Here is a 10,632-nt window from a genome sequence, read left to right on the forward strand (position 1 = left end):
ACTTCATTAGTATAATGAAGAAACATAGAGTGCTTTCAACTTGTTGTTCCGTTGATAAACGAGATTGAGGAATCCCGAGGCCGCAACGTTCCCGGCAGTAAAATGAAATTCGCTAAACGGTATCTGGTAACAATCGCCTTCATTTCTTTTATGCTACGAACGCCCGAACGTGTTTTAAAGTGAAGTTTGTCTTACCTCGCGAAATACCGGCCGCTTTTATTATCCTCGTTTTAGGTGGAGCGGTTGCGTAAATTTAATTGCGTAATGTTTTCTTCTACTCTTTACGGCTCACCAGAGTTCTCTTGCCCTCGCAATCAGAATACTGAATCTTCACCGGTCAACAACAACTTCCCTCTGTAATATCTCACTGTTACCGACTTGTTTTGTTTGCACAGAACTCTATGTATTACAGAGAAACTGCTGTCTAAGAGTACATTGTACGACTCCTGAAGTGTATAACCGCGTCCATTTCCTTCCCACTTTTTGTGACAAAAAAATTTGTGTTCCCATTTTTATGTTAATTAGCGTTAATACAGTAAAAAGCTAACAAATCTTGAACGTTGCTTCTTAGCAGGATAACCGTCAATAAAGACTAATCCGCTTTTCTATGAATGGTGATATGAGTTTCGCCTCGGGGTGAATCCTGTTCATTTTCAAGCTCCTCGAGCACAAAGTAATGCAAGGTGGAAGGATTCACGCGGGTGCAACGCGCTGAACGAAGAGTAAATCAGGCTAGGGGTTGGGATGGGGGTTCGAGGAGAGGCTCGATAGGGTGGAAACCGACCGAGACCACAGAGGGGTGCTCGTCTTTTTTGGTCGAGCCGCGCTCGCGTTACTCGCCCTCCTTTTATCCGTGCCACTCGAACGGACCCTCTCGCTGTATTTATTTCCAGCCTCCTTTCACTCGCGAGCGGGAAACTGGCCACGCTGCTCGGTTCATAATTCGGATAACCGCGTTGAAATCGTTACCGTTTTCACCTTCCGCCTCATTTAATCAATCTTGTCCCTATTTTGTCCTAAACTGTTTCGTATCCTACTTTGTTAATTATTGGTCTGCATTAAAATTTGTTTTATATGATGAATCAAAGAGATTATTTGTTTAGTTTTCCTATTTTGTAATTTACTTTCGTATACAAAGGCGAAATACAATGGAAGACAATTTTTTCTCGTTTGAATTTTTGTTGAACGCGGAGAGAAATCTACAGGTACGGTTTTCAGGAACGCAATATCACCGAATAGCGTGTAACGAGGATATCTACGATAATCGGTGTTAGAGCAAACGGCAAAACGTTTGATAGTGTCCCATCCAGCGCGGGCATCGATTTGAGCGGAAACGGCTGGCGTCTAAATCGGGTCGGCGCGCGATGGGTTGACGTAACGGGGCAAGGAAAATCGCGACGCCGATTCCGGTCGCCGACACTTTTTATCTATTATTCTTTTTAAAACGAACCGTCCTCGAAAACCGTCCGCTCTCTTTTCCACGTTCCCCGAAGAATAGAGGCCCGTCCGTAGATTTCTCAGGGGCTCAAATATTCATTCGCACGACGGACTCGAGACTTACCGAAATTGTTTTCCGCCCGAACGATCACTTTTCAACTACTCAAATAATCATCCTATTGCATGCAACGAGCGAATGGTAATGTGATATTTCCTTCATACATTTTCTAACACTTTCACATTGTTCTTTTACGTAGCTACGTAACAATTTAAAATAAACAAGCATATCGCGGTTGTATCGAATTGAAAAAATTCTGTTTTCTATCATTAATTTTATAAAATAATATGGAGTAATTATTTTATAAACGAGAAATACTTTTATTTGCATTCGACACGCGTGGGAGAGTTGACCGCAAATCGGAAAACGTTTTCGTAGCGCAAGGGCGCTTGGAAATCGGTCAGGTAAACACGATCTGATCGGTGGCCGATAGTTTACAAGGGAGCACGCAGTCCCGCACACGGACATTAATTGTTTAATCTGTATTTGTTTTGTAATAGAACGTGCCACGCGGAATATGAACCGAAACCGATAGTGTTTGAGTATCGTTTCAGCCACCTCGCAGCTACCGCCCCCAGTAATCATTGCCTGACGGAATGGTTACTTCGTGTACGCTGGATCAAATTCACATGTACTCGATATGTCCGCACCGCTTTCTGGCTGTCGATCGCATAAACGCTTTGGCGAAACCGTAAACTGTCGGTCAGTTAAGTGGCAAACAAATCAATAAACTAACTGGCAGTCCCTGTGTGAAGAAAATAGGTAGTGAAAATGAAAGACAGTTATTATTGCTTATTGTTTATTTTGCACGGATTTCATGACGTCTGCATTTGTTTTGACGAAAGCTTGTGTGTTGGAAAAAATGGGACACATGTCAATTTGTCTTGTTAATCCCACTGTGGAAAGACTAATTGTAAATGAAAGGTGAAGAAGATTTATTAATGTTCATCACTTATTTTGCGCAAATTTCATGACATTTTCGTTTAGTTTGAGGCAAACTTATTGATGAGAGAATTCAATAAATGTCAGTCTTTCTACAAAGGACAAAGGTGAAAGAGGAACGAGATTTAGTATTGTTTATTGTTTAGCATAGGTTCGGGGACGTTTGCAATTGTTTCGGCTTCGAATTACTGCCGCCCCAGCTTCCTTCCCCCTAACCGAAAGTTCCGCGAATTCTAAAAGATGAGAACGACGAAAGCATTACTGTAATTGTCCTCGAAACGGGAAAGCGAAGGTGGATGGAAAATAAAGAGTCCGGGGGTAACAAAAAACGAGAGCGAGAGAAAAAGTATCAAAAAAAAAAAGAATGGTGGACTTTCGCTATTCGGTAGCAATTTTTCTTGGTGCATTCCCCATCGTTTCGCGATATTCCCGGGCAGCCGCTTAGTTTATTTCGCTCGATCTCTCTTCCCCACCACGTACGCCCTCGTCGAAAGTTTTCTCTCGCTCGCTTCGAGAAGATTGAATCCGGTTTTACCGTCCGCCGAGCGGTTTTATCAGCGAGTAAGTTTTTTACGTTCGCAACTTTGCAAAGCCCGGTTGAATAAATATTTGACAAGCTTTCCCGCGGCGCGGTGGGGCTCGGACCAGTCGCCCCTCGCCGACTAAAAAACAGTTTCACTGTTTAATTTAATTTTCGCAAATATCACGGGTGAACGAAGTAAAAATGGACCAGTGCTTTTTTCCTTTTTACGGTTTCTTTCTCACGCAGCTCGTTTGAAAACAGAAAAATGAAACTGGACTGTTCGATGTGAATACGCGTAAAAAAGTATTCCATTCCTGAAGTCTGCCCTTCCCTCGACCGGTCGACTACCGCAACGATTCAAAAATCTGGTATGATACATGTTTCGTTTAAATGTTAAATCCTCCACTTCCAATTTTGAACTCTATAGCTCAAAAAATGAAAACACCGGTTTTTACAAGAGCCATACTGTACGAGGTAATGACTTTGATGAAGGCTGCCGTGAGTTTCAAAATAAAAAGCGAACAGATTTTTACGATTCAATCGTAATTGCCGTTTGATGCTCTTCTCGTTCTCTCGTTGAATTTGCGCATAAGAAACAGTGAAACGCCGCGTGAAGAAACGAAGACTCGACGTAATCGCGTCTGAATTCGTGGAAACGAACTGGCGCGTGGATTCGAGCTGCGAACGAGCAAAAGCGTTTTGAAAAGCGATTCTCTTGCAGGGAAAAATTGTCGTCGACACTGATACTTAAATAAATATCCCGAGGGCCTTGAATAGTTTGACAGCTGTACTTTGTAGTAACCCTGAACGGGCCGACCTTAAAAGGCTAAAATTCAGCCACGCTCGAATATTCCTACCACGTATCTTCATAACCCGTTTCACTTGCTTTTAACGCTTCTCTTATTTTACACCTCTGAATTCTTGTCTCCTTTTTGGAAATGTTGCTAAAATAATATAAAGCAAAAATCATAACCACTTAATAAGAAAAAGCTGATATTGCAAGTTAGATAAAGCTATTATAAAGTTCTCTGACATGCCTCAACCAATCTTCAAACAAAGAATAAAATAGGGCAAACACTTGTATTTGTTGAATGAGATTTTTGTCCCTAATTAAACTTTCCTCTATAAATTGAATTATCAAAGTTATATCATTACAAGAATTTCAGTTATTCAAACCATGCACCGTTACAAATTTTCGTGAAAACAGGGAACAATGACTGAAAAAATGTCTATTCTTTGATGCGAGCTTTCATTGTTCGCGATTTCTTTCACGTGGTCACACACATATTAAACCCGGACGTGTTTGAAAAAAATTTCCCGGCGATACCTCGAAACCGTGTTCATTGATGCAAGTTAATTAAAAGCTTTAACATTTTTACCCGAGCTACTTGCGCTCCCTTAACTCCATTTCATGGAACATTTCTCTCATCCGGTTTTTTATTTTCTTCGTTTCTTTGTCCGCAAACTCGGTATAGAAGCTTTTGTTTCTCGGCAAACAATTTATCAAACATTTCATACATTACTAGTGTGGTTAGAATTTGTTTTGTAGTAAATACCATTGTGTGGCATGTACGTTCATGCAGTGCATGTTCATTAATCTTTGATTCCAGATGCTCATTTTCAAATGTCTGATCCATTATCCAATTAGATTATAAAATTGCTATAGAATGTTCAGTCATTCTTCCTCTTTACAATAGGGATTAGAAATTCCGTTTCCTCCCCTATCAGAATTTGTTCTGCACTGATAGCATTGTGCACAGATTTATTAGTTTTTAATTCCAGATGCTCATTAACGTTCAGATGCGTTATACAATTAAGAAATAAAATTATAATATTACTTTTTATACTTTTATTGCATTAAATTAATTTTTAACATAATTTTGTTTGCAGAATACTCAGTCAGTTTTATCTTTTACAATAAGAATTAGAAATTTCGTTTTCCACTAAAATTTGTTCTAAACAGAATACTACATTTTGCGTTTCATAGTAGATACTATTTGTACATGTTCAATTTGTTGGCCTTTCATTTCGGATGCTATCAAATATTTGGTTCGTTATGCAATTAAATAGTAAAGACGTGGGTTACATAACCGTTGTTTTCGACCAGTTTTGTTGTAGAATTCTCGATTGGAATAGGAATTAGAAATTCCGTGCGGCCTCGTACAATCTAATATAAAAGTTGAACCAGCCGACCGACTATCCGCCGTTCCTCTATTCCGTTCACGTTCCAAAACACGAAATATTTATGAAACCAACGGGCGATCGTGACGCGTTTATCGGTCGCGATGCGAATAAATTCCGACGGCAATCGATCGACCGTTTCGATTGAGCGTAATCTTTGTTTTCTCGGTCCCCCTCGATCGAACCCGGAAGATATAAACTTTCGTAAGATAAAAGTTTCCTTCCCGGGTGAGGCGCGGGAGCGAGTAGAGAAGGGTGCGGGGCGAATGAAAAATACAGGACGGCACAGTTGGCGTGCACGCTCACACCCGTCGGCGGGCGGACACGCACACATTCGCACAGACAAAGGTGGGTCGGTGCAGCGACTAAACAACCTCGGGGTATAGATTTATAGATGGACGATACCCGCTGGGAAATCAGCATCGTCTGCGCTTTCAGCGATGCCGGAGCCGTTGCTGAAAATGAAAAAGCACCAACTTTTCAAGTTTTCATTGCCGGCCCGAAGGGTTGCCATTCCTCTCCCCTCCCCCCCTCCCACTCTTTCTCTCGTTCTCTCCTCTCACCGATCTCTCGTTGCTTTATGGTGTCAGGGATTTTTCCGAGCCGATGGATCGTTTAAACAATACCCTCTACGAGACGGCACGCGTCCTCTATAAAGCCTGCTCGATCCCGTCTCGTCCCGGTACAGAAAACTTCTACTCCTCGGAGATTCATTTAACTTTTTTCCGGTCGACTCTTTCGAAAGGTCGGCCATCGACGTGAAAGGGGGAATCGAAACACCATCTGAAAGCTTCCGCCGGTTATTAAGCCCAGTTATTAATTTCCAGCGCCGTCGTTTCGATAAACGATCCCCTTCGTTTAATGTTCCCCGCATAAACTGCAGCCAGATGAGTGATACTGAAAATCTGCATATAATATTATATGTGTGCTCAATTGTATAATCCTCTGTACTTTGTTTCGTGTTTCAATCGTGAGACTAATCACGAAACCAAATCTGCCATTACATGCGCATACGTAATTTGATTTTAAAACCTGCGATAATAATGCATAATAATTAAATTTTTGTTGAAGGCTGCATCTGATCCAATAAAACTGCATTTATGAGCAGCTTATCAATACATATGTAAATTCTCATTTTGATTGGACTCGTTTTAATCGTATGGTACAATTCATGATTTTCACTCTTCGCATTTTAATTAATCATTTATATGAACCAGTATAAATTGAGATGGTGGTTTTTTACTCAGCTTATTGTCTCTCCGCGCGTGCTATACCAACCCAATCAATGCTAAATGAGTTTTATTGATGTCCAATTGAAATAAACGGGCGTTAATACAGAAATGTTTGTCAGAAGCGCGGCGTTTATTCAGCGAGCCTTTTTTTGCATGAAATTCGACTTAAAAATAATAGCAAATATTTGACGTTGTAGACTCTATACTGACTCGTGGCTCATAAATTCTGTTTCAGTGCTCTGGCGCGGCGTCCGGAGAGTTTTCGGAGCGCGTGGCAGCCCTTTTACACTCCTCCTCTACTCAAGACGACTGCTAGTCCTGGTAGAGGGCTGTTCTACTTTCCTCGAAGCCAACAGAGCCAACGCGACGGACAACTCGAAGATGTACTGCTATACATACACCGTCACAGCACTCGCGCATCGAGTCGTTCACCGTTCTTAAAGTAACGGCGGCGTTTCGTTCAATTTTCAACCGTTTTTACGTGCTCATGCTCGCCGATTTTTCTTAACCATTTTTGGTAACGCGTCACGTACTTCCGAGTTTCAGTTCACATTCGAAACTCTCTTTCCGCGGAGGAACATGTGTTCACACGTTCGCATCGAACGACGCAAATATGTCCCGAAAATCCTTTTATACAAATTATCAAAAGCGTTTTATCGTCTCTATTGTGTGGACGATGTGGCAATTTTTAATTCTGACAATTTTTGTAATCTTTTTTAACACCATCATTATAAGCGAAACGTGTGTAAGCTAATAGAATCTCCAAGACGATGAAAAACCAGCCCTCCTTATCCCTTAAGTATCCAAGGCGTGAAAAATCTATGGCGAACAGCAAAAGAGGAGAGCTCGCGAAACGCGGGCAGGCGAGACCGGCGGGGTCTCCGCGGTCTCGTTAAAAAGCATTTGTTACCTTTCCTGGCGGGTGTGTAATTATATTTGTAGAGTTCCACCGTCGGGCGAGGGAAAGAGAGAACCGAGGAACGACTTTCGGCTGGTTCTCTCATTGGGTTAAAAAACACCAGCGAACATCGGGACGTGTTTACGTTCCCGCGCGGTGGACATCCTCGATCCGGCGCGAAAAATGTCGAATCGGAGAACGGAGTTTCCTCGAAAATTACACGAATCGGTCAGCGGCGAAAGCCCCGCGCTGCTGTTTGCTCTTTTTTCGGGCCACGACAGGAAACGCGATCGTGTCCGTCAGGACGAAAAATGAAGAGGAGGAGAGGGAGGATAAAACGACTAGATAGAGTAGACGGAACGAGACCAGGAAGAAAGAGAGAGGGAATTCGGACGGATGAAATGGGCGGCGATCTTGGTAGCTACAGGGCAGCCGTGAAGTTTCCAGGTACATAGCTCGAGCAAATGGCCAGCAGCGCTGTAGATAAGCTCGAAAAAAACTGTCACACTCGTGGACCAAAGAAAGCAACAGGAATGAAACCGGATGGAGAGAAAAAAATTGGTCGAGAAGGATCCGGGCAGAACATGGAAAATAGCGCGTCGGAAAATCGTCGCGTGACGCGATGTATCGATCCCCCGAGCGACGATCGATGGCTCTGCGAGTGAACAAAAGACCCATCGAAACTCGAAACGCTTCGGAGGTCAATTAATATGCGATTGAAAGCCGCGTAAAATAAAAGTCAGGTCTTCTCTTTCCTGTTAACAACTTTCTTATAAAACTAAAGCAATTGAAGCATAAAAATTTCAATTCTCTAAAAGTCAAGCAGTTTATTACTTTTTCTGTACCCTTGTTACGTATTCGATAAGCAGAGTCGTCCTACGATTTAACGTTCAAGTAAATGACTGAATAAACATTAATTATGTTGTTCGATTAAAAGTGCAATGACTGAATAGTGAGAATTCCATATTTTATAGAGAATTCTCTCGGTTCAGTTTATGTTACATTAAAACACGTGGAATAACAATTTGTTGAAAATTATATAAAGAACGACCATTCCAAATAATTCACTCAATGGTTAACGTAGTGGAAAAACACAATACGAATATAGGGTGGAGAAAATAACTGGGACGTTGTTTTTTTCACATAGATATATACGTGTTTTTTTGTATATATACCTATATATTTGTCGAGCGCAATAATAGACCATGCTGCACGACAAAGAATTTCGTCGTTGACAATTTACGATAGGGAGCTGCGGACATTGTGGAAAAATATCGCTGGAAAACAGAACTATAAACACCGACTGTTCGTTCCGAACGCAAAACTGGATATCTACCTGGACTGAAAAAAGTGTGCACATAAAACTGACAACAAATGCAACGACCTACATACCACTAAAAAGAAAGTAAGAACACTTAAGGTCCAAGTAAATTTCAGAAATTACCATATTCATTTAACTCGACCACCTGTTCCAAAAAATAAGATCTCAAGATCGTGTAAAGAGGAGAGCTGCTACTTTATGTTAGTACAACTACTTCTCGCTAAAATTATCAACCAAGAAACTACTTACTCGCGAAGTAAATTTCTTAAATGAAAGGATTGTGAAAAAGAAGTATAAACGAAGGCGATAAACTTTTTTTCATCTTCCTTTTATAAGCGTGATTCGAGAGGATAAGCATCGTGAATAATAAGTGATGAACTGATGAAGAAGGGTTGCCTCCGGTATTTACCGAGATTGCTTCGAGAACGGTAGGAAATAATTTAAACATCGACGCGACGTAACCGAAATAAAAGAAAACCTGGTGGCGGTGAATACAATAATGAAAGCCGACTTCCGTTTCTCTGTGTCCCTCGGTCTCCGGTTTCTCTCATGAAAGATTCAATAGGGCAGACGCTCGCGAGACGATGATCTCTCCTGGTCGGATCGATGAATATCACTTCAACTCGAGGAAGAGAAGGAGAACGCGTGCAAAAAAATATAAAGAAAAGAGGCGAATGGCGGAGTAAAAATTCTGCGGAAGCCTCATGGTTTTGGAGGACAGCTATTATATACTTCCCAAGATTTTTCGAAGGCTCGAGCATTGTTTGAGAGGAGGGAAAAGCGTCTTGAGTCGGCCCACGCTCCGTCGAAGACAAATGAACGTTCTTTTTTCTCAGAGGCTACAAACCCGAGTCCCTTGCCTTTTTTTCTATTGTCCTACCTCTATTCTCACGCTGACCGGAGTATGGCTCTTTTCAATCCCTAATACAGTTCTTAGGTAATTACAAAATTCCTTCTCACAAAACATAATGCTATATTTTGTACTAATTGTTGAGCCCTGTTATAACTATAAGAAATAAACGACACGTACATTTAATTTCACATAAGAATACTGTCTGCTACTGATACCATATAAAAATATCATCTTTCTGGTAGATGGTAGATGACTCTCGTCGTGAGAAGCTTTGGCCACCACTGCTTCCCTTTCTTTAATCCCAGCTTTTTCACCCGTAACTCCGTTTCCCTTTTCATCTTATATCCTCCCGCCTTTCACCCTTTCATTCGCGTCTGTTTTCCTTTCAGAAGAAGCTCCCCTTTCTCAATGCCGTGCGCTCTAATTCCTCGCTGCGGCGCGGGTACGCCTTTTTCTCCGGACGATCAGAAAGTTTTGCAAAATTCATTAAAGGCGCGTTAAAATCGGGATCCCGATTCGCCCGCTCGTCTAGTCAAACACGAAATATCGATCAGACCTTTTTGCCTCCCCGTTTTTCCACCGCTCTACCCACGAATCGCACCCGATTCCAACTCCGACCATCCACGGATAACCAGAGATGGGACAAAGGGAGTTGATTCTTTAGTCGAATTCCTTTGTACTCCACGAAACTTCGAAAGTTCCGGCACTGATCGCCCGAATCGTCTGAAAAGAGCCGCGCTCAGAGTCAGAAGATCAATCCTCACGGGCGACGGATTTTTCTCCCGTGTCTCACGCAGTGATTCGAAAACAAACAACCTATAGCTTCAAATACGCTCCTAATTTACCCGAACGATTTCGAATCGTATGAAAAATTATTTAGTAACTTGAGGCCTCGAGATTTGAATTTTTACCGGGCATAACTTACCCGCAAACAGAGCTCTGCGGAGAACACAATATTTTCTCGGCCCGAGAGTCACCGCAGGAAAAAGAGTTTCGAAGATTTACACGTTTTACCCAGGTTACTCCGCGTACATACGCCAGAAATATTTATTAGAATGGGACCTACATTGGTTTGGCCTAGGCGACATGCATACATACGAACCTGCGCGAGTGCATGCATCATGCATCACGCACACATAGGCGCAGGTGTGCAGTGCAAAGTCCGTGCAGATTACGCGCCGGCAACG

The 10,632-nt window shown here is 42.0% G+C and overlaps 1 protein-coding gene across 3 annotated transcripts in view; it reads left to right on the forward strand.

The window, feature by feature from the left end:
* The window catches only part of LOC108625304 (uncharacterized), a 76,685-nt gene extending 67,935 nt beyond the window's left edge, over positions 1 to 8,750 (forward strand). For all 3 annotated transcript variants that reach the window (XM_018025206.2, XM_018025204.2, XM_018025205.2), the window contains one exon: positions 6,609 to 8,750. In XM_018025206.2, coding sequence (XP_017880695.1) covers positions 6,609 to 6,689 — 81 coding nt within the window. In that variant the 3' untranslated portion in view covers positions 6,690 to 8,750. The remainder of the gene's footprint in view (positions 1 to 6,608) is intronic.
* The last annotated feature ends 1,882 nt before the right edge of the window (positions 8,751 to 10,632 follow it).

The sequence above is a fragment of the Ceratina calcarata genome, unplaced genomic scaffold (assembly GCF_001652005.2).
Source record: "Ceratina calcarata isolate Rehan_Ccalc_2016 unplaced genomic scaffold, ASM165200v1 scaffold350.2, whole genome shotgun sequence".
NCBI classification, from domain to species: domain Eukaryota; kingdom Metazoa; phylum Arthropoda; class Insecta; order Hymenoptera; family Apidae; genus Ceratina; species Ceratina calcarata.